Here is a 24,196-nt window from a genome sequence, read left to right on the forward strand (position 1 = left end):
AAAGAACAGGTGACGTTTGCTCTTGCAAGAATATAACAGTTATCACCAAGTTGACATTAACAGAAGTATTTTTGTTTTGCCTGAAATGTTAAATCCACCAAAAAGTTCAGTTTAAGATCTTGACAGATGCAAAATATATTACATGTGCAAACAAAACTAGATATGTAAAATCTTCCCACAAAGCACCATTACTCCACTACTTTGTTAATCCCAAGTGTCCAGCCATCACATTTATTTCTTACTGAAACGTGCATACTAAATACACAAGAGTCTTTAGTTTACTCCCTCCACAGTCAGTTCAGTATGTGCAGTCACTGGGAGGCCTCTGCAGAACATAGGGATGGCTGGACAAAATACCTGTGCTGAGCAAAACCAGAAAATGAAAAACAAGCTCTCCAAAACCAGCCTTCCTCATCCAGTGAATTTGGGCTATCAGCCACTAAAACTGTGGATAGTGCCCTCTCCTGAACTGAGCTGGGATTGTTAAAAAACGTCCACCAGCTGAAAATCACTGCTGCAGCTGCTGGCTGGTGCATGGGATAGATTGTGTGAGTGCTCCTTAGCCTTGAGGAAGAGGTGGCCCAGTCAGGCCAAGTCACTTTCAGGGCAACCAGCAAACATTGCTTGGGGGAGCAGGCAGCAGCCACATAACCTCTGCCAGCAGAGCTGTAGGCTGTATGCTGACTCACAGCAGGGAGCAAGGCTTTCCTCTGGCACGGCTGCTTGTAAAAACAGGAAAGATGACAGAACAGAGACACTGCAGGAGAAACAGAAGTATAAATTGTACCAACATGACATACGACTGCTAAAATCCTTCTCCTTGCATACGACTATCTTTTCTTTGCAATTTCTTCTGCTGCCACTGAACCACATTTCAGTTTTGTTTTTCTGACTGTAACACCTACTAAAACTAACGCCTGCCTGTCCCTCCATGCTCCTCTGCATGTAAGCACTGTGTAAGGTCAGCCTTCTAATAGAAATTACACAGAATTCTCATCAACTTTCCTATTCTTTCATTCATCCACAGCCCTGTGAGATTCACCTCTGCCACTGAGTGAATAGCATTTCACTGTGACTTGATGAACGCACAACAAAAAATGGAAATAGCTGTCTGTAGAACTGGAGATAAGACTCTGAAAGAGGGACTTCATATAGATGACCAAACATGAGTACCTAATTCTGACCAAGACTTCTGCAAAGACATGACATATGAAACAATGCCAACATGAACAAAACCAACCAGCCTAACTCTATCCACTCCAGAAAAAAACAGGAGTACCTAAAAACCCTCTCCAAAAGCAAAAAGCAATACAAAACAAATGGGAAGTTTCCCAGAGGGTAGAGTAGAATTCAGTAGCTACAGTACTTCATAGTGGCTCTTCTAAAGGTACGTTTTTGGAAGTTTATATTGTCTTTCTGATTTTGTCCTAAGAAAAATTGCCACAGCGGTGAAAGACACACCATGGGCAGACTCAGACGGATGGGTTTAAGCTGCTTACACTGTCATCTACACGGAAGCACACCTTTCTTCAAGACATTCCACTGATGTAGTTGGTGACATTTCTGCAAAAACATTCCTATATAACTGTACAGAATTTTGCCAGCAGTATCTCAATTCATATAAGCAACTTTCACTTCCAAATGTGTCAGAATGACTCAGTTATAACCTTCCTCGTTACTACCACCCATCTTAGCCAAAAAATGCTGTTAGTCTGAGCTTCAGAGCAGAGGACAGATACCACTCCTTACCCCAGTCCCAACCAGATCACAGACTACCATGGATGGGTTTACATTAATGTAAGAATATTCTACTTTATACTGCTAAGAGAAATCCTCGTATGAAGGTATGTTTCATCATGCAATAGCCCAAACACTAAATGTTTATAAAATAAGCTGTATAAAGAACTAGCACCTTTCTTACAGCAATTCCAGAATGCAACACTTCATGCTGGAGAACTGCTTACCTTGGAAGTACAGAATTTGGTGGTCTAGATTTTGCAGGAGATGTTACTTTAGATTCTTGTCCAGAGTTCACTGAAGATCCTGACAGAGAGTCTTGTGCTGGTGTGGGCTGGCTCTGATAGCTTTCCCTTGCCGATGGTGGATGCTCTTTGTCTTTTGCAACTTCTTTTTCCCTGGATCGAGCTTTGTGTTCAGCTAGAAGGATGTCAAACTGTTTTTTACGGCCTGGAACTGCTCGTCGATGATTAAGTGAATGAGTCTAAAAATAGGGTGGTTAAAAAGCATTTGTGTGTGCATGACATTGTTTAGGAGTCCTCTATACTTCCGATACACCACAACTCTAAAAGATAAAAATCTACTTCAAGCAACTTCAGCCACAGTTATGGAAATAAAACTGCTACTCCATATTATATTTGATAATTTATGAAATCATTTCTTAAGAAATTACTTTTGCAAGAATTTTCATAACAGAATCCATTGACTTACCTTTTCCAAGACAGAAAGTGTAATTCCAATAACTTTAAAATATTAAGAAGTAACACCATTGCGGCTCTTAACTTACAAAGAAAAACTGATTTCAGTGGATTGAAAAATGTGAATACATTTTAAGCAAATGTAACCGATCACCTCTACCTTGAGGCACCAGCTATACATACAAATGGTCATTATAAACATCTTACGTTGGTGCTACTTTTTAACAAGACCCATCATTATCAGAAGAGCAGCCTCCAAATAATTTCTTACATGAAAATCATGTTAAATTTTTACTCAAGTGACTATACTTCAGCATTTTTGCACATATGAGTTGAAAAGGGAGCACTAAAAATAACTTCCGTGCTTCTACGTGAAACATTAATGCTTTCTGCATAACAAAATGACAAGAAAAAAACATCTCTCTAGAAATATCAGCAGAATAATGCAGATGGCTCTGATTCAAAGAAACAGAATTACTCAAAAGAATTACCTGAAGACAGCGTCTGAATACCATACCCATTGTCTGTAAGACAGGAGCAGGTATGACCTCTCAAACTACTGTGGTAGGATTTAAACTATAACAAAGCATCTGATATTTTATCTTCTAAGAAAAATACCTTGCAGGTGAGCGATCTTGTGCAAGGTTTCTTTGTTTCAGGATCCAGTACTCCACAGTGTTTATTTGGGTCAAATTCTCTTTCTGTTTGATGAAGGTGGAGGAAAAAGGAGAAAAAGTAGATTATTTCAGGAATTTTAGCCAGAGCACCATATTTGCCTAACAATACTTAATGCAGCCAAGCTCAGTCTGAAGCACTGTTCCCAACCCCAGTGCTCCATGATGGTGCCATGTGCATCACACTCAGCCACTTGTGCATTTTTTTCTGTTCGTATGTGCTTCAAACTATTTAGCCACAGACTTCGTAGGAGTAAGTCTGCTTACTTATGGAGTTGCACTCAACAGAGTGGTCTACACACACACTCAGCCATATCCCAAGGAGTTCACAGAATCATAGAATCAGAGAATGGTTTGGGTTGGAAAGGACCCAGTAAGTTTGCAGATGACACCAAGCTGGGAGGTGGTGTTGATCTGCCTGAGGGTAGGGCGGCCCTTCAGAGGGATTTAGACAGGCTGGATCACTGGGCTGAGGTGAATGGGATGAGGTTCAACAAGGCCAAGTGTCGGGTCCTGCACTTTGGCCACAACAACCCCATGCAGCGTTACAGGCTTGGGGATGAGTGGCTGGATGAGTGTGAAGAAGAGAAGGACCTGGGGGTGTTGGTTGATGCTCGGCTGAACATGAGCCGACAGTGTGCCCAGGTGACCAAGAGGGCCAACGGCATCCTGGCCTGCATTAGAAATGGTGTGGCCAGCAGGAGCAGGGAGGTGATCATCCCCCTCTACTCAGCACTGGTGAGGCCGCACCTCGAGTGCTGCGTTCAGTTTTGGGCTCCTCACTACAGGAAAGACACTGAGGCCCTGGAGAGTGTCCAGAGAAGGGCAACAAAACTGGTGAGGGGTCTGGAGCACAAGTCTTATGAGGAGCAGCTGAGGGAGCTGGGATTGTTCAGTCTGGAGAAGAGGAGGCTCAGGGGAGACCTCATTGCACTCTACAACCTCCTGAAGGGAGGTTGTGGTGAAGAGGGGTTTGGCCTCTTCTCCCAGGCAACGAGCAGGACACGGGGTAATGGCTGCAAGTTGTAGTAGAGGAGGTTTAGATTAGACATAAGAAAGAACTATTTCTCTCAGAGAGTGGTCAGGCACTGGAATGGCTGCCCATAGAGGTGGTGGAGTCGCCGTCCCTGGCAGTGTTCAAGAGGCATCTGGATGACGTGCTGTGTGATATGGTTTAGTGCTTGTGGTGGCAATGGTGATGAGGAGATGGTTGGACTGGATGATCTTGTAGGTCGTTTCTAACCTTGTGATTCTATGATTCTATGACCTTTAAGATAATCAAGTTCTAACCCCCTGCTACAAGCAGGGGCACCTCCCATTTCACTCTCTAACACTGACTGCTTCTGAAGCCATGAAACGCATTTGCAAACCCACCCTCTGAATTTGACTACGGAGCACACTTAATACACATACAGACTAAATAGCACAGTGTGTTATACAACCTTACTGTGAACTCCGAAACTCTGAAAAACAACCAGTGTTGTTTAAAACATAAACACAAGATTACTAGTGACATGCTAAAAACAGCATTTATCTAAATCTGTCTCATCTTCAGGAAGTATAACAAAAAGAGTATGTTAATTCTTGTTTCCTTAAGTCATGGAGGCACAGAATTTAAAGTTTGCAGAGTTCATGAAAATAAAGTCTCATTTGAGTTCTACTTATGATTAACATTAGAAGTGTATTTAATATTTAATGTGCTATATTTGCATATTCCATTGTCGTTAATATTTCAGTATTTGTATACCACAGATAGCATCACCCCCTTTAAGTTGTATTAATATAATTCTAGGTTTTGCACTACAGAGCTGTAACAAAACTACGGACGTAGAGTTATTACTTATGCAAAAAAAATCTACCATCATCTTTACGCATGTAGACATGGTATGTTTAATTGGCAGGCTGGTTTGCATCTGCTTGATCATGGAATATAACCATTTGCCAAGGTGTTCTTTCACCATATAGCTGTGTTACATTTGGATAAAAATAAACATCTTGTACTTATATACAACAACTGATGTAAGGACCTAAACATTCATTATAAACAAACAAACAAACAACGATGACAAAAAATCAGAGCTAGGATGAAGACAGTAATTCACAGCTACAGTACAATGCTAGGACATCACAGCCAGCGCAACAGGAAAAACTGCAGGCCAAGGAGCCTCATACATAAACTGTTGCCTTCTAGATAAGAAAATTATTAGTTGTATGTGATCTGCTCATGGACTTAAACACGAACAAGTTCAATTCACAGCTATGTTATTGGCCTACTAGCAGAGACATATATCAAAAAGTGAGCTTGGGAAGAATAGTCGGCACTACTTCTTGGTAGAATCTACCAAGGGTCTGATATCTGTCACACATACTTATAGTTTCTGTGGCTTTTACACAGCTCAGCAGAAATAATAAAAAGATCTGTGTATGACCAAACATTAAAAAAACCCACATTTTTTCTTACTTTTAGTGGATGAAAACAGATGTTCATGAGCTAAAAGAGATAATCATTACTGTTTTTTTATTACAACCTCACAGAGGGAAGAAGAGTCAAACTCCTGCTTGAGACATAACAGATAGAGACTCACAGAATGGTTTGGGTTGGAGGAGACCTTAAACCCCACCCATCCCCAACCCCTGCTGTGGGCTGGCTGCCCCCCACCACATCAGGCTACACAGGGCCTCATCCAACCTGTGCCAGGGCCTCACTGCCCTCTGAATAAAGAATGTCTTCCTAACATTTAACCTCAATTTCACATCTTTTAAAAGTTTAAATCTGTTACCCCTTGGACCTATCACTACATGACCTTGCAGAAAGGTCCCCCTCCAGCATTCTCATAGGCCTCCTCTAGGTAGTGCAAGGATATTTTTAGTTTCAGCTGGGCAGCTGTATTTTTAACTTCATCCCAAAGAGAACAGGAACTGAACATATGTAAAAAAAAAAAAACAAAAAACCAACATTTTTTTTCCAGTTTGCTACTAAAGAACAGTGATCCACTTATGCCCAGAAGCTACAGACTCTTTTTGGGGGTCAGGGAGCTGCTTTCCTCTCTCTCGCCAAAGACAATGCTTCCAAAAAGGAGCAGGGGCATTCCTCACCTAAATAACCAGCAGGTCTCAGCAAAGATTAAAAAAAAAACCACCCAAATAACAAACCAACCATCACCAACAAAAAAACCAACAACCAGAAAACCTCTTCAGCTGCAGCCAGGGAAAGGGAAATGGCACGAGAGAAAATGGAGGCTATTGAAAGGAAAGAGAACAGATGTAAGCCAGTCAGACCTTCACAAATTAACAGCTGTACACTTGAACAGTGAAGGACGGAGCAAAACCTAAATCCCCAGCCAGCTCCTCATTCTTTTAATGTAAAATGGATGAAATTTATAGTAAAGCAAAAATAATCATCTCCTTGACCTTCCAAGATCTTTTTCTCAGCCTCTGCACAGTTCGGTATAATAATGGAGCGGAATCCATCATAATGACACGCAATCTACAGGCAATTAATTTACAGTGCTCACAGAACTTCTGTTATTTGCATCATCACTAATTTATTGCCTTGCTGCATGTGAGGCAGCGCAAGCAAGATTTAATGGATTCCAAATCTGTTAATGAGAGAGGAGTTTATAAACAGTATCAATTTAATTTTTTTTTTTTTAATCTTATGAAAAGAAACTGAGGCCCATCAGAATGCTCAAGTGGTCCTGTGCAGAGTCCCAGTCTGACTGGAAATTTCCAGCACTGAAACTTTCTCTATCATGCAGAAATCAGAGAGTGATAAGCCCAGAGACAGACTAATGACAGTCACCTCCAAGGAGGCTGAAGGAGTCACCTCCAAGCAAGCTGAAGGAGGGCCCTTCAGAACAGAAATGGTTCTCCTTTATGAGCATATTGCAGCAAGCATCTGTACAACAAAGGTACAGTGTATCCTACAGTGTGCTGCAGTGGCACATGGAGACATGAGGAGCATCAATATCGCTTTCAACTGCCCACGTGAGAAACCCTAATTGATTAGCTAAATTAAGCTTATGGAATATTCAAGGAAATAATGGGTAAAAAGAAATCAATGTTTTAAGTTAACTGCAAAATACATTACATGGAGTTTTTATTGGAATAACAAATTGGATCTTCGCAAGTGAAACGTGGTATAAAAGCCTAACCAGTTCCTTTTTCTTAATATTTTTTAGTTTTTGGAATGCTATCATGAACAACTGCTCTGTTTTCTTATATGCCACCTTTAACTAGTTAAGAAAGCAATCAGTGTTGGATCCCTGAAAGCGATGGCATCCTTCCACACCACACACAGCCCTAGCAAATACTTCTCTCTGCTCTGGATCGGAGCCATGGTAGCAGTACCACGGAGCTCACTGCCAAATTTGAGAAAATGAAGGGAAAAAAAAAAAAAAGAAGTAGAAGTGATATTCAGTCAAAAATAGGACACACTTATTAACTGGAAATTAAAGCATTTATCTTGCACACTTATACTTGCTTCATAACCAGTCCACATTTAGAAATCATTTGAACTAACTCTGTCATCGGACGATCTAATGCGGCTCATGCTGCCATTAGCCAAATTAGCCTTTCAGTACACACAGGCAGCTCCTGCCCAAATCACAAAGTATTGCCAGCAGATGAATAGACTCTGTGCAGCTCTTAAAGCAGTAAACTTGGGTCAGTTACTTTTGCTTAAAAAACAACTACTACAACAAAACAACAAAACCCAAAATCATAGAAGCATCAAAACACTTTTTTTTCCTCTTTTGATTCAAAACAAAAACATGTTTTCAGCTTCTGAGGCCCAAGAATGGCCACAGGTCACCACTGGGGAGCTCCATGGAAAAACACCTTCCTCCAAAGCATGGCAACCTTTCTGATCGCCCCTCAGCCCTCCCACGTGGGGCTGTTCTGCATGTGGTGACAATTTGCACAGGGCCCAGTGTCCTCAATGCTGCACTGCTCAAGGCCACCTGAGCAATTTCCACACTAATGCCAGCCCCTCAGCCCCACCATCTGCCCCTCCTGAAAAAAAACAGAGGCCCCCACACTCCCACCTTCTTGCTCCTCTCATATGTAAACTGCAGAGGAAGGAGAGGAGGCAAATTATGACTTTCCTAACTCCCCCAAAGTCTCCAGTATCTTCCTAGAATTTTCTAGTATTTGTTAAAGAACATTATGACTTGGTGGATAACTCCTTGTCCTAAAGCTCAAGCTGCACAACTTGGTCATGACTGTACTGAAGTCACTCAGCCTATAATATTGTTTTTTGTTGTAAATAAACTGATATTACACAACAGACTGAAGAAGCCTTCTATCTTTCTGCTTTAATGATTTTACTTCCTTAAAATTTTACATGTGACTTTACTTGACCAGCTGGCCAACTGAGAAATGCATGAAGCACTCTACATTCAAACTAAATGGAATGAGTATTTTGAAAACAGCTTTCACATGCTACAAGTTTGAAAGCTTTCCTTTTCTCACGTGTAAACTGGCATCTTCTAGCAGAAAGATCAGAACAAAAACAGGCCACAGCATTTTAGTAGCATATTATTTCTGAGCTATAGGAATATTAGTAAAGAAAAGTGGACTATATCAAAAGGTAAACTATGACATTACTCACCTGAAAGTCTTTTGTAAGGCTTGTTACTGCTTTTAGTGCCATTTTGGTGTTTCTTGTCTATTGATGGAGCTATAATTCCTTTGCCGTTCAGAATCTTTTCTGGTGACGGCGGCACTGACTTGGTTGTCAAACCAGATTTAACCAAGGTTGGAGCAGGTATGGTGGATGACGAGGCTGAGGAGGAGGTGATGGTGGTAGTGGTTGCAGAATTCATTTTAACATTGGCACCATCTGCCTTCACTAGATTAGGAATTTTCTCTAGACTGACTACTGGAACAGGAACACTGAAAAAACAAAGAAAAATGTTCATGTTGCATTTCTTCATTCTTCACAGCACACTTCATTAGCTCCTTTCCATAGATAAAAAGAATTTGATGCAAGTGAAACAGCACTTTCAGACCAAAACGGAATACTTAATATCATTACTCACTACTTTTGTTCACTTAAACCTTTACAGAGCAGCCATTTGTAAAACCTGGCAATGGAAATAATTATGCAAAGTTGTTTGTTGTTCTTTTTTTTTTTTTAAAGATATTTCCCCACTACTCATAAACAAAGTGCCAATAACACACATTCCTTTAAGGATATACTCTTATGCCATTAACACTAGCAGGTCGAGGATACGTTCACCACGATAATGAAGTAATGTGCTAACAATGCCAACAATTTAAAATAAAAGCAATTCTTTTGCTCAGAATGGCACACAGAAACAAGGAGAAAACAGGTTTTGCGCATGGAAATCTTCATAGCAATCCCTTAAAAAGTAACGTAATCCTCAATGAAGTGAACATTACCAAAATGTATTTTTAATAAAATCTGTGAACTTACGAATACCTTTGCCTCACTTTACTACTGCAGCAGCACACTTGTGACACTAACAGAAGTTAAGTTCTCAGTATGGTAGCAAATTTGCAGCTGGAATTACAGAAAACTTCTATACTCGTATCTTAAGTGCAGAAGCAAGCTGGTCAGAACACAGAGCTGACCACAGAAAGATGTAAGGCGCTGGTCAGCATGAAAACAACTGAACTTACTGATAAAATGAGCACTGCAGAAGGACTTTGCTTTGCTTTTAAACAGATGACAAATACATTTGTTCAAAATAGGAGAATTTGTCTTTTCTTCTCTAGATCTAGTAGTTTTACTATATAGAAAGTATACATAAACTGGAGCTAAACATATCTTCGCAACCAGCTTATAATACTTATCTTAATTCAAATGCTGATAACACAGTGAAAAGATCAAGCAGATCCATTATTCAAGTAATGCAAAGGAAGTTTTATATGTTTTGCAGTGCACAGAACTTAGAGCAAGTCCTACAACACACGTGGGCTGATCAGTAAAAGCGAGCCAAGCCTAAGGGAGCAATGCTTTGCTTTACTTTTGTTACAGACCAGCAAGTCAACCTTGAGAACAAACGCAATTCCTTCTGCATTTCACTGCAACATATGGAAGAAAAAACAATATTTTGATATCTTAAGACAGACATTCTGTATGACTCCATACAGCCTGCAGTAAATTATTTTAGATTTTGGAAGATACAAATGATAATTACTCTCTCTTTCTTAAAGTAAACGGGCAACACAACATTAAAGAACTCCATTTCATGTCAACACAAGTAAAGTTGAATCAATAACTGAACTGGAAACTGGAAGCTGCTTAGGACACAGCAACTGTGATTGAGACTACCAGTGACTAAAAAGGTAAATAAATCACAAATGCTCAGATTTACACTTCATGGCTCAAGAGAGTTCCTTTTCCAAATCAGGTTTCTTTGACTGAAAAGTGAGGATATTTCAAAAGTTAATTTGTTACCATATTTAAAAAATATTTTTTGCATACGGAGTTTGTTCAGAGTTAGTAAAGATAACGGCTGCAAGGAACAGTCAGAAAAGGAAAATACAACAAAAAGAGAGGAAGAGCACATGGCAATCCATAAAAATGAGAGAAATGAAGGTATGGAAGACTGCCAAAGATGTGCAAAAAATATCTATATTAATCTGCTTTCAGTTGTGTTTCTTTCCCTTTTACAAGAGAAATTCTAACAACAATAGCAGTACTAAAAGTTATCAGCAATGTGAAAAATCACAAAAATGTTCTCTGTTTCTCCTGTTCTAAGAAGGAATTATGATAATGCACTTCACTTGGATAAAGGTGTCTTTTGATACAATAACTGTACAGCGCTGGCTGAAAATATCTGAAAAAAAAAACCTGGACAATGTGGCCATGAGTTCCCAAACTGCAGAGGAGAGATCCTCTGGTGTCTGCACGTTTATTTCTAACTCAACACTGGAATATTTGGCAACCTGGAGAAGATAGCAGAGCGCTGCTGTTGCGTTCGCGCTGAAAAACTACGCGAGAATATCTCGGAAATAATAATGGAAGAAGTAATAAAAATAAACTGATAAACAATCTGTTCATGTGGTTCTACTGAAAAGCAAATCTTAGCAAAAGGATTCTGCTTGCACTTTTTGATGAGGTTACCAGTGAAGCTGACAAAGATCACCGGGAAATTGTTCCAATTCTCAGAAAATACAAATAAAAACACTTGAAAAGCAAATGTTAAACAACTGAAAATTAATTTTTGGGGACTTCAGTGAGCATGTCTGCTTGTGGGATGTTCAGCCACCATCACCCAATCTGAAAACCTCAATGGCTTTTAGAAATGAACACCAGATTACTGTTAGTAACATTTGCCAATGGCATCAGGATTGAGGGAAATGCGAGTAATGAAGAGACAAAAGGCAATTATAGAAAGTAGCACTGATTGTTTGGTAACATGCATTCAATCAAAGAAATATATGCCATCAACTGTAAAGTTGCACACGAAAAAACAGGGCAAACACTGGACAAAACTATTTAGTGGTCATGGTGAATAACAATACGAGCTTTTATTGGATTTTGTGCTTATATTGAAAGAAATGGATATAGCAAGTAAGATTAAGAAGCAGATTTGCTTTTCACGTACCCTGTTACACTGATACTGGAATGTGATTACCAGTTTGGCTGACCAGTAGTCAAAACTGACATCCATGAATTAGAAAGGAACCAGAAAAAGGCTACAGATCTATCTGAGGCCTACAGAACGCACTTCATCATGGCAGGCTTCAAAAGCTCTTTTTTAGATAACTGATTTCCTTCGGGATTAAATAAAAGCCTCTTCAGCAGAGCCTATGACAAACTCCTCAAACAACGACGTATTTCCTTCCTCAGTAATCTATGATAATTTCTTTCAGTTCAAAGCCATTGCTTGTCATGTCATTCCTAAGCAAGAAAAAGAGCTACAGTATGCCACAGTACCTGCGTCTCCCTGTTACCTACATTTTCACTTCAGGCTCTATTACATATTTTTTCCTTGTTCTAGCATAATTTCACTGGAATGGAGGAGTCATTTATTACTATAATCATTCTAAAATCTCACCACCTCTTCAACTCATTTTTAAAAATTCTTAAGAAAATTCATAAGCATTAAAAACTGTAAAACATTGTTCTAGCCTGCAATCTGGAAGTGCTTCTAAGATGTAACAAATACGTGGCCCAAATTAACTCTTCTGAATTTTGCTGCATTAGGAATATCCTTAAATCTTGACAAGCTTCACTTTCTCAGCTTTTGTATGAATAATGGTATTTCCTAAACAGAAAGAAATAAAGACTAAGAGATGATTTAAAAGATCCTCATAAATGAGGCTACAAATTGTAAATGATTACCCACAGGTATACCTCTGTGATCCTATTACAAAAAGACTGAGCTTGATGAAAACCATGAAATTTCCATCTCATTTTCTTCATTTTCTGAATTTCTGGCAGGCAGCAGCTAGACCTTGTGGAGGGAGGTCAAGGAGACTTACTTTGGTTTACAATGACAGAATCACTGAGGTTAGAAAAGATCTTCAGGATCATCTAGACCTTCATTCCAGTTCTACAGTGCCTCGGGACCACGGTGTGAAGAAGTGGATGCCCTGTAGCATCAGGGCACCCAGATCCTGCAGGGAGTGCAGAAAGCAAAGATGTGCCCTTCAGGCATGCAGGTTGGAGCCAGCTCCAGCCAGGGCAGCCAGAGCCCATGGGCCCCTGGGCAGTAGCCCAGGGAGAAAGGAACAGGCTGCAGAGACAAGCGGCACCAGAATGACTTTTACAAATGGTACCTGGGCTGTTCTTATTAATGATGAACTCTTATTCAATATCATTACTATTACTAACAATTGTCTTATTCTTTACCTTTTCCTATTTTCTACTGTCTTGCTGTATCTCCTACAACCTCAAATGCAAGCTGCAGAAACACTGGTTTACGCCTGCCTTGTGCACACTGCAGTCATGTTCCAGCACTGCTCTAGCCTCTGAGCACAGCTGGATTAACAGTAACAATGCTAGAGAGACACAGGAAGAAACAGCTGAGAGGTATTTCCAGGTAATGTATTCACAATATTCTTCCATACTCCAGCTAGGGAAGGATTAAGACAGCAGAGACAAAACAAAAGCAATTCCAGATCTCTTTTAGCTGAACATTCTGATCACGCTTTTTAAAGCATTAGCTGAGGAGCCATCTGAAGCACTGCAGTACATCTCAGGACAAGAAGGATGCAAAGAAGAGAACAAGCTGCTAGGGCAAGGTTTACGATGATGAGTCAAGCAAATCAATAGTGAATTAAACACCAGAAGAGCTGGGTCTACATGCAGGCAGGTGTGACAACGGATGTACTGGTCCATGGTGTCGCAGAGGCCATTGCTGCTAATCATAATAGTTATAACTGCTATATCACTACTAATCCTGGCACCTAAAATATAAGGCATGCTGAGTAAAATGCTAAAGAATCAGGTAAGTGCAACAAAGGTTACTCTAGTTCTGGAAAGCAATTATTACAAGCAATACAGACGCTGAACTAAGCTAACCCGTGTAAAGTAAATATCTGTGGCAATTACTACAATGAAATGGACAAACTCAGTGAATAACTGTAAGTTTCTGAAGATACAAACAGTAACACACAGATACATGATGAATTCCATTCATATATTTTGAAACAAAAATATTTTCCAGTATTTCTTTTTAAAAGGTAAGGAGGTGAAATTTGACAGACTGAACAGACAGGTGAATGGAAGATACAACCTTAACATGAAAAGGAATTATATTTATGAATAAATTTTTATTTGACAAAATGAGACCTGCTGAATATTTTATAGAATCCTAAATGAAAATGATAATCCAGGTAATTCTTCTAATTTTCCAGGTATGAAAACTCTTTCTTCATTAACTGATGTCAGCTCGCTATGAACTGTGACACTTATCAGACTAATTTCATTCTCTAAAAAGCCATGTCAAAAGCCAGGCACCTAACACTACATTTTGAAGGACAATTTTATCCACCTCCAATTCAGACTGCTAGTGATTTGTTACATTAAGATTACAGTATCTTTAAGCAGTATATACCTCATTTTCCCCACTGGTAAACAGATCCACAGCATTACCTCCTCACAGAACTGCAAGAATTCTGTAATTTATGACTAGATCTAAAGACAAATTAATTGCCAAATAATTAATAAACCATTACAACAGTTTTAAACAACTCAATCTACATTCTTAATCATCCATAAATGTTTGGGATTTTCCTAATAATGGGAAAATGCCTGGTGAAAACACATAGTTATTATGTTCCGTTTTGGCTTTTACTGACTGATAGAATGCCATCTGCTGCCAAAACAGAAGATACTTGCTTGCAGCTTCACTTAGATGCTGAAATAGATATGGAAGTTGCTGTCTGGAGCTGGAAAACAGATTCACAGTCGACAGCATTAACGCTCTGAAGAGCTTCCTGAATTTCTTTTAATTAGGTTAAAAAATATGCTCTCGTATAAATATCCTCTCTTCGACATTCACAATGAAAGGTCATTATTCAAGCAAGAATATTTTTTAATAGTAAGTGAAGCCCTTACATGTTAACTAAAATAGCTCTTCCCTCATCTGTGCGAGTAACCAAAACATCCATAATCTCTATTTTCAGATTAAATGAAATAGCTGTCTGCAATGTGCATCATATGTACAGGAATGGTGGGTTCAGATTTAAAGGAAAATGAGATTTATTCCAGTGCAAGGTAAATTCAGTGGCTAGGCAGACTGTGCTGTCTTTGAAATTATACTGAAGGGTGTATATTTACAGCAGAAAACATGAGCTATTATTTTAACTTAATATGAGTTTATACTAGGTCTCATTGGTGAATGGTTTGCATGAAATTATTTACTGCTTTCAGGCAGTCTAAAATCATGATCCTCAGACGCTAGACACTGCATATAAAAAGCAAGGATATTTACTCAATTAGATAAAACCTGATGAAAAGAAAAAGGAAGTCTGATTATCTCAAGTTCACAGACACAGAACCGAAGCTGAGGAGATGAAGCTGTTACAGCAGCCTATGCAGAAATGGGAACCAAACCCAAATCTCCTAAGTCACCAATTTAGTGACTGAATCACAAAGCATCTTTTCTGTAGGGAAGTAAAGAATTACTCGTTTATTAAGGAATAAAACAATGACCCAGTTCTGCTCTCCTTTACATTTTTGCAACTCTGCTGCAACCATCACCGTCACAGGAGGACGAGGCAGGCTGTCTCCAAGCCTGTACGTGGGTATCTATCATTGCAGTACATGATGCAAAACTTCCACAAAATAGTGATTTTTGCAGCCGGAATTTTCTTTGTCTTATAAAGCAGCACATGCTATCAGAATACAGAAGGAGCTCCAACAGCAGCTGCTGTTGAAGATAAATGACTAGAAGCAGCAAGTTTTCATGAACACGAGCTAAGTCAATATTAAGAACGCTACAAAAATTACGTGGCTGATTAAAAGCATCAGTTTTAAGGGCTGACATTGTAAAGACAGGTGGACCTTGAAGATAACAAACTGGCCTGATCCCTTTGCTACATGCATCTCAGACAAGCCAAAATTTGAGGGACCATGAGAAGAGTAAATCAGCTCATTTTTCCTTTTCAAATATACGCATACATACCTATGTCACCCTTATGTATGTGTACACACATATACATACACGTATACAGATATAAACATATACTTAAAAATCAAAACAATATTTAAAAAACATCTTATATTCCTCCCCTAGGAAATACAGGGGCTTAAATGGTAAGCTTTAGAAGAGATAACAGATTTTTGGTTTTTTGTGATTATGAACTACGCATAGGTACTTATTTCTGAACACCAACAGCTCAGGTAACTGTTCTTCTGGTACTTACCATGGTTTATCCCTCGAAACTTTTGAAGGAAAGACTGTGTGCTGTTTGCTACTGGAGGTAAGTAGATTGTCTTTGGGCGTTTTGAATGGCTTTGAGTTGCTGCTGACAGGGTTATGGCCGCTGATACAGGATTTCGGTTTCATCTGCACTAGGGATGTCCTGGAATTGCAAGCTGGAGAAGCTGGAGAAGGGGAAGGTTTGCACATTGAACCGTGTCTTCGTTCTGTAATGGAAAAATAATGAACTTTAGAGCATTTCATAGGCTAAAAGAAAAACTAAAGGTCAGGGAAGAGGAAATTTTTCCTCTGTTATACTTGAAAAGGGTGGACGTCACAGGGAGTGGCGTGGTCTAGAGCGGGCATGGGTTGACGGTTGGACCACATGATCCTAGTGGTCTTTCCAACCTTAACAGTTCTGATTCCAAACAGGATGGTAACAGACCAAGAACTTCGCCAACACAGAGCAAACTGTCCAGCTCTAAAGCTTCCTGCACTGAAAGCGGCTGGCTGGGTGCTGATCTCTGGGCCTGCCCAGCATCACCCCGTCAGCCAGGAGCGGCATAAGGCGGCAATGGCAGCCTGCTGCTCCAAGGACAGGTGCTATATCCACACCACAAACTGCATGCTCCCTGATTTGACATTTTAAGGAGAACTACGAAAAATTTGTCTGGCATCTCCGTGGGTAAAAACATGCTGGGAGAATAAGGATTCATCCACGACTGATTTGTAATAGGTGAATACCTAAAGAATGAAGAGAAATGCTTAAAATACATATGAAGAATATTTTCAACTGTTCTTTTTACATGTCTAGTGACTAAATAAAGGTGTTTTCCATTAAAGACTAGGCACTTCCATACCGCTGTATCCAAGCTTCAACTACAATTGCAGAAATTCACTCAAGATTCTCCCATAATTGAAGACCCAAACATTCTTACTCATTTTTAACACAAAAAGCAGCTCCTTTCACCCCCAAAGGCTGGTTCTCACCCTGCCATCATGTGCTGGTTCCCACCCTGCCACAGGCCTCAGCACACAGACTCTACCTCCAGAAGTCTTCTGCTGGATGCAATTAATATACACTCATTTTACGACTCATTTGTGTAATGCCCACGGAAGCTATGCATTTGCCTCTGAAATGCGGAGTTTAATTCATTGAATGTTTGTTTAGTTAAGTAATAGCTATTGTTTTAACAATTACCAACCTTCCCAGCAACTATTTAATCAACTGAAACTAGCTTAATAAAAATGTGTGATTTTACCATTAATTACTTGAGGGCGGATGAAAAAGCAACTGCTCCTTAACCAATAAAACCAAGCCACGTTTAAAGTGAAACTTGGAACAAACATGCTTCTCACATACAAATCATGCAAATTCAGGATAAACCACTCAGATCTTTGCCTTAGGTCCTGGTGTTCTCCAGATCGACTCTCCTCTGGTAAACCATATGTTTGATGCTGTCCCCAAGAATATATTTGGAAGTGAAGTGCACTACTGCGTTATTAAAATTAATCTTCTGGAAACACAGACGTCCAAGACACAGGCCGTCTAAGACTGTATTTTAAAGTCATCTAAGTATCACGTGCCATAGCAGGGTATTTTTTAAGATTCACCTTACACTGGATTTTTGATCAAGCTAAACCAAGACAACTTTTTCAATTCATTAATTCCTGAGAGCAAAACAACGCATTGACTTTGGTGGCTTTTCTTTTTTCCACATAACATACAAAATGATAGGAGGAGCACAGCAGTAACATGGTATTACAATAACACATACCCCTCTCTTTAAAATAAATGTTTACCCAGAAGATAGGGAAGGAAAGATCACAAGATTATTTATTTTATCTCTATGTGTCAGATCGGAGGTCAGTTTTGCAATCAGAACTGACTGCTGCACTTGGCATTTCCTTTCATCTCCAAACTGCCCAATACATAGCTACAGAAAGTCCTGCATACTTCTGACACTTATCTGAACACTACCAATGTTACTCAGCTTCTCTTGAAACCTCCTAAGTGTAGAATGGAAATCGCAACCACTACAAAGTTGTACAGAAGGAAGAACGTGAACAGTTGGTGCTGCACGGTCCTGGATGGCATCAGGTCCTGCTGCAGCAGGGAAAATCAACGTGTTTGCTCACGTGAGGTAACATCACTGCAGCAGGAGCAGGAGCTGATGGCAGCAGCACCTTCGCAGAGCTGCAAGGAGAACTGCTCCTGGGCGGGCACAAAGAGCAGCAGGGCAGGACCTGGAGCAGGAGGCCGGACATCAAAGGTGGGAAATCACACCGACCAAGCCACACTGTGGGGCAGGTGGGGAGGGTGGGCATAAATTGTAACTAACTATTGCTGTATTCCTCTGCACAAGCTATCGTGTTTGGCACTTATTTCTCTTTTTCTTTCTGTGTGTGCAGGGTGGCTGCGTTTCCCTATCAAAATAAACTTCCTGGTCACACAAAATTTCCTTACAAAATTCTGCTAATTTGCCTATTAACATTTTACTTGTTATGTTATTGGTCTGCTGTCATCCACCTTATTTAATAAATGCGAACATAAGACATTTACAGATCAGATGGCCATTACAAAACAAGATATTCCTGTACCGGCACATCCGGCATGTAACTGCCCAGCTACATAAGAACCTGGACACCCCTCTGCAGTTGATGCACAGACAAATGGCACGCAGTGGGGCAGCTGAGCTCATGCACACACAGCTGTGGCCATATCTGTCCCCGCTTGTATGAGCAAACAGCACAGTCACTGGCTAGACATGAACCCAAAGCAGAATGAAAGTTTCTGCCCCACAAAAAGAGAAGTGTGAGACAAGTCGAAATCCAGTTACCACTCACAAAGTAACAGCCTAAACTTTACTGCTGTTCCCACTGCTTCAGAAGCATGCAATGTTATGAATGTGCACTCATTTAAAACATGAGAGAACTTTCTGAATACATCCGAATAGATGCTCGCTCCACAAAAATAACAACGCATTTTCTGTTTTTCTTCCCCAAATTGCTGTTGCCGTCAACTCCAAGAACAGAGAGGGCATGATCAAAGTTCCAGTCCTCTGCCCCACGCTAATCCTCCTGCAACCTCTCAGCTGTCTCAGTGCAGCCCCTGTGGCAACTGACGAGCAACATGTGACTGCTGCTGTCAAACAGTTAATGTATTAATGACACGAACCTCGGAGAGAAGTTTAGCATGCTCGCACTGAATTAACTGCGCTTCCTGAAGAATCTATTTCAGATCAGTGTTTTTGCTTCTTTCTCTTTCAGAGTCAAGAAGCTCAACACTACATACTGTTCTAACGCGCATTTCAAGCATTGGTAGCATTGCATACGATCTTAAACTTTTCCAGGAGATTCTCCATGTCCTACGGAAACATGGATACCATCCAACTTTCTCAGCCAAATCAGAATTGTTGTTGCTAGATGTGAAGTCCTTATGTTGTCAGAGACTTAGCAGTCCCCCAGCCTCCAGGGCTTCTCTCCCTCGTGTTCCCTTTCTCCTCTTCCCTCCCGTGTCCCACACGATGCAGCCCCCTACCTGTCCCCAACCTCGGCTGCAGCTGCCCAAGTCCTCTACGTCTGGCTCTGAATCTTTAACTCCACGTATCCTCTGTAACTGGTCACAGGGGAATACTAGCAGCTGTTTTGCAGGAAACGCTGCATCTCCTTCTAATCAAACGCGAAAAAGCAAAGCAATAGAAAAGCAACACAATCTCCAGATCCACAGTGTGTGGGAAAAGGGGTAAAAGCACATTCTGAAGTTGAAAGAATCTTCTCTAGTTTTCACTTTGGCTCTCACATCAGATCAAATGCCCGCTTAGCTCATAGCAAGCCCTGTAACACCTCAGCACTAAACACACTGCCAGTACTTCATGCCAACCACGTGCTGATAGGCGGACTGCAGTCATTTTGCACCCAGAAAAGACCTTTACATGATACTGAAACCACAGACCTCTCTCGCCTGAACTACACACCACCACCACATGCAGTACATTCCATCTGCATCCCTTCTTACCCTGCCTGCTCTACTTAAAATTCACCCAATCGAGGGAACAGCTTTTGCTCACAGTTAGCATCCCCTCCGCTGGCAAGACTTAGAAGGCTGCACAGGAAGGAGTCACGGGACAGCTGGGGCGCAGGAAGATGTGCCTTTGGTCTTTCAGAACAGTTTGCGGGTAATTTGAACAAAAAATCCCTCTAACTTTGTTGGAAGAGACGTGCCAGATCTCTGTCAGCAGCAGTCATTGTGAAATACAGCTCTCACTGAACACAGCCCTGCTTCCCACACGCAGCAGGCCCGGAGCAAAGCTGGGCCATGAGGAACTCCGTGAGCGACGTGAGGGACCGTGGCTCGGGCCCACGTTTGGAAAACACAAGCAAGACACAACTGCTGAAACCCAGACATGTAAGAATGTTATTTGCTGTTAATAAACAGAAACGGTGTGACACCATTCCTTTCAAACTTAGGATCACCACAACACTCATGTTTATAGCTTCTTTATTTAAAACAGCATAAACTAAACAGACCTCCTGTATATGATTTGAATATCGCTTCTGGTTCCCTGAATACAACACTTAAGCAGATGTTAATGCAATTTAGTATCTCATCCACAAGTGACTCTGTTTCACAACAGAGCCCGGCGTTGTTATGAGCCCGTTACTTATGGTAACGCCATCCAACACCTATGTACCAATTACAGGTTTTCTATTTACAGTATATCCCGAGGTGTTTTGTTACACCGTGCGGAGTTGAGCAACGCATACTTACAATTTCAGCAAACAGTAAAGGGAAACCTTCCACCTGGTACTTCTCCCAGTTCAAAGTTTAAGAATGCACTCGGCGTTAATTCTAATCAAACCAAACCAGGAAGAAAACGGCACATGCCTGAGAAGTGAGAGCCAGCGCACAGCACGCCCAGCAAGCCGCCTGCTTGCAGAAATGTGTCATCCTGCAGCAACTGGCAGCTGCTTCGTAACAAGAGTTCATAAACACCTTGTAAGCACTTTCATTTTGCAACCGCGGTCTAAAAAAAAAAAAACACAAAAAAACACAAAACAAAAACCAACAACCTAACAAAAGGCAGGACGTGCAGCTCGCTAAAAATAAACACAGGCTCAGTGCAAACCAACTGCAGCATAACGTCGTGAGAGCGAAGGACAACTTTACCAGCTTTGTGTGCACAACGCTGCCCGGAGCGCTGCTGAACCAGTGAGGAAACGGTGCCCGCGAGGCGCTCCTCCTCCCCGCAGCGCGCTGCGAAGGAAACGGCACAGGCAGTTTCATTTTGATACTTCTTGTAAACTGACAAAGGAAGCGCACCGCCAGCTCGACCCGGAGCCGACACGCTGCGCAGGACGCAGCTCAGCAATCACAGCTTCAATCCAGGTCAAATGACATAAGTGGGAAATTATCAAGTGCTAAAATAACCACCCTTCTGCCCACGTTTATTTACGACAAACAGGAGCTCCGCTCTCTGACACAAACCCACCGAAACGACTCTCGTTTCACAAAGCCTACGAGCGCGAAGGGTCGGCAAACTTATGCAAAACATCCCGCAGGGAGAAGAAACGTAAACCGAGCCACTTACAGCGAGGAGCGGGCTGCCAACTTAATCTGATTCTACGACGGCTGTAAACACGCACTTTTGGAACGCGCGATGATTCACGCCGCCGCAGATGCCGTCAGAGGAGCGCGGCATTCCGCACGCGCTGCCGGCAGAGGACGACCTGCCCTGCAGCACCGCCGGCCCGCGCGCGCCGCCTGCTTTGACTCCAGGCGCTCGCTGAGCGCCGAGTTTCAGGTCCTACCAGTCGGACACCAGCGCGGGGCCCGCGCCAAGAACAATACGCACTGAAAGCAGCTGTGGGTTGGGTTTTTTTTGTTGGTTTTTTTTTTTTTTTTTTTTTTGGACTGTTGATACAACTGAAAGTTAAGCGCAGTTAAACCGAAGTGTAAAATGGAAAGCAACAAACCCACCTACTGAGAGGAAGACGCTCGGGTTTTGTTTGGCTTTGTTTTCTTCTTTCTTGACCCAGGAAAGGGGGGGGGGGTGTTTGTGTCTGACGGAGCAGGACAAGCCTGCTGCTTCCCTGAAACATCCTTCGTTTGTGGGATAACAGAGTAATTACACATGAGACAGCAGGAATCATCTCTGGAATACCACTAAATTACTCTTAAGTGGCCAAATCTCTTAAAAATGGCCAAATTCCATTAAAAACACTCAGTGTTTCCCAGAATACTTACTTCTATTCAGTAGGAAGTGTAAAAAAAAAGGAAGGGTCAAGCGGAGCACCACCACAGCACAAAACTGCTTCCAATAGCGGATTCACCGCACCAAATGCGAAGTGGAGCTGCTGGCTGCTGGCTCGCTCCTTCTGCGAGCACTCCGAGACCTGCAGCCCCAAGGCACCCTGGCGTAGCAGAGTTGGGAGGACGATGGCAGGGCAAACACCCTGTCCTGCTGCCAACATCACGCCTTGCATCGCGGCAGCAGGAGACCTAGATGTATCTCTGGTGACAAGGCCTACTTCTTCAGCTATAAAATGGGATAGTAACAATGCACAGTATTAACTTGCTTCAAAAAGGAGTTGGATATCTAAGTAGGAAGTCGTCACTTCTTATAAAGACACAATTCTGTATGTGTAATTGGTATTTGTCCCCGGCACACTGCTACTGCAGCAAAACTGCCCAATTGGCTATTGGAACTCAGCTATTCTCAGCTCAGTAAGACCAGGAATCCCTGGGCAAAAAAAGACACATGCAAAAGCAAATGAATCGTAGGTAAAATGTTTTTGCTTTTTTTTTTCACTGACATTCTCCCAAAGAACAGTGAGAAGAGCTTTGCGTGGAATTTTCCAGCTGCACTGGAAGCAATGCTCTGATAGTCCAACATAAAACCTGTGAGACATTCTGAACAGCCTAGAGGGTGCAGGGTTAATGCCATCCTACACCCTGTGCTCATCCTGCAAGGACAGCCCTCACCTGCCTTCTGCATGGGTGTTCCATTACCTGCACTAACAGCCCCAACCTGGCAGTCAAGCTATGATACTTCCTTCAAGCAACAGCAGCACCGCAGACAAGCAGGAATTCTACGGGCGATTTCATGGCTGTATGTGAAGAGAAATCTTTAACTGGAATATTTGTTGGACGTAGCATTATGTTTAGCACTGAAATAAAACGTGAGCAGCAGCGGTCTAGTTTATTAGATACACAAATTTAAAAGCAACTCATCTATTCCCTCCCTGAAGCACAGGACTTAAATCATTTTGCTTCAGACTGACTGCTGGAAATAGTGAAAAATTTGGTATGACCAGCCCCCTGGGGCAGATCCTTCCCATCTAGGGTCATCTTATTTATTTACATGAATTTCTCAGGTAAAATATGTCATTGCATCTCAATCTCCATCTTCAATGATATTTACAAAATAAAATAATTTACATATATTAACATTTTAGGAACTCGTCGGATGTTTCCCGTTATCTACAGTAAGACTACTAGAGAAAAAGAGCATTCTTCAATGCTTTAGTTAATCTAAACAGAGATAGAACAGCATTTCTTTTCAGAGCTAAGAGAATCTAAGGATGGACAACTGAGGTGGCTGGCAGGACTCCACAGTGAGCTCAGCACTAGATGTCATATTTTCTCCATACTCAGATCAAAACTAATGGGATGAATGGTATTCAGCTCCTCCTACAACACTGAATGCAATCACAACGGCTTTTCAGGTAACCGAGCTAACGGTACTAACCACATTACGGATACTAGCAACAGTCAGTCAGATTTCAAGCAGTTAAAAACAACTGCTGTACAGATAAAAGAGTAAAGCAAACATTACAGCAAGATGAGCCATGTTTAAGCAGCATACATATATTTCAGGACTTTGGCAAAAATACCCAACAACAACACTACACTATATAACTCAGGAAACAACCTATCATCCTTAGGAGACATATGTTCATGATTGGTTTATACACATAGCATCGTGCCAGAGTTTACTCAATAACCAGATAACTTATTTCACTGTTCCTCAGAATAATCACGTACAGACGTGGTAGCACTACTGAATTAGCTGAGAATAACAGCCTTGCAGTGCTTGGATGTAATTTACTACTTAAATGTTTTGGCTTTTGGAATCCCAGAACAGCATTTTCATGATACAACGTACATATATATTTTCTCTCTGTACCAACAGCAAGCTGTTCCATTAGCAGAAAAATAGAGAAAAGCGTTTTTCTAAGA

General features: G+C 41.2%; 1 protein-coding gene across 5 annotated transcripts in view; it reads right to left on the reverse strand.

Moving 5' to 3' along the window:
* Window positions 1-24,196, reverse strand: part of ATXN7L1 (ataxin 7 like 1) — a 110,617-nt gene that overhangs the window by 15,919 nt on the left and 70,502 nt on the right. For 3 of the 5 annotated variants that reach the window (XM_042815413.1, XM_042815411.1, XM_042815412.1), the window contains 4 exons: window positions 15,959-16,181; window positions 8,721-9,004; window positions 3,054-3,136; window positions 1,965-2,221 (listed from right to left, as the gene is read on the reverse strand). In XM_042815413.1, coding sequence (XP_042671347.1) covers window positions 1,965-2,221; window positions 3,054-3,136; window positions 8,721-9,004; window positions 15,959-16,181 — 847 coding nt within the window. Of the gene's footprint in view, window positions 1-1,964; window positions 2,222-3,053; window positions 3,137-8,720; window positions 9,005-15,958; window positions 16,182-20,725; window positions 20,941-21,545; window positions 21,646-24,196 lie in introns of those variants that run through there. The other 2 variants (XM_042815414.1, XM_042815415.1) reach the window with 2 other exon arrangements.

This window comes from Centrocercus urophasianus, unplaced genomic scaffold (genome assembly GCF_019232065.1).
Source record: "Centrocercus urophasianus isolate 14NV4802_14NV808 unplaced genomic scaffold, USGS_Curo_1.0 seq_15, whole genome shotgun sequence".
Classification (NCBI taxonomy): Eukaryota; Metazoa; Chordata; class Aves; order Galliformes; family Phasianidae; genus Centrocercus; species Centrocercus urophasianus.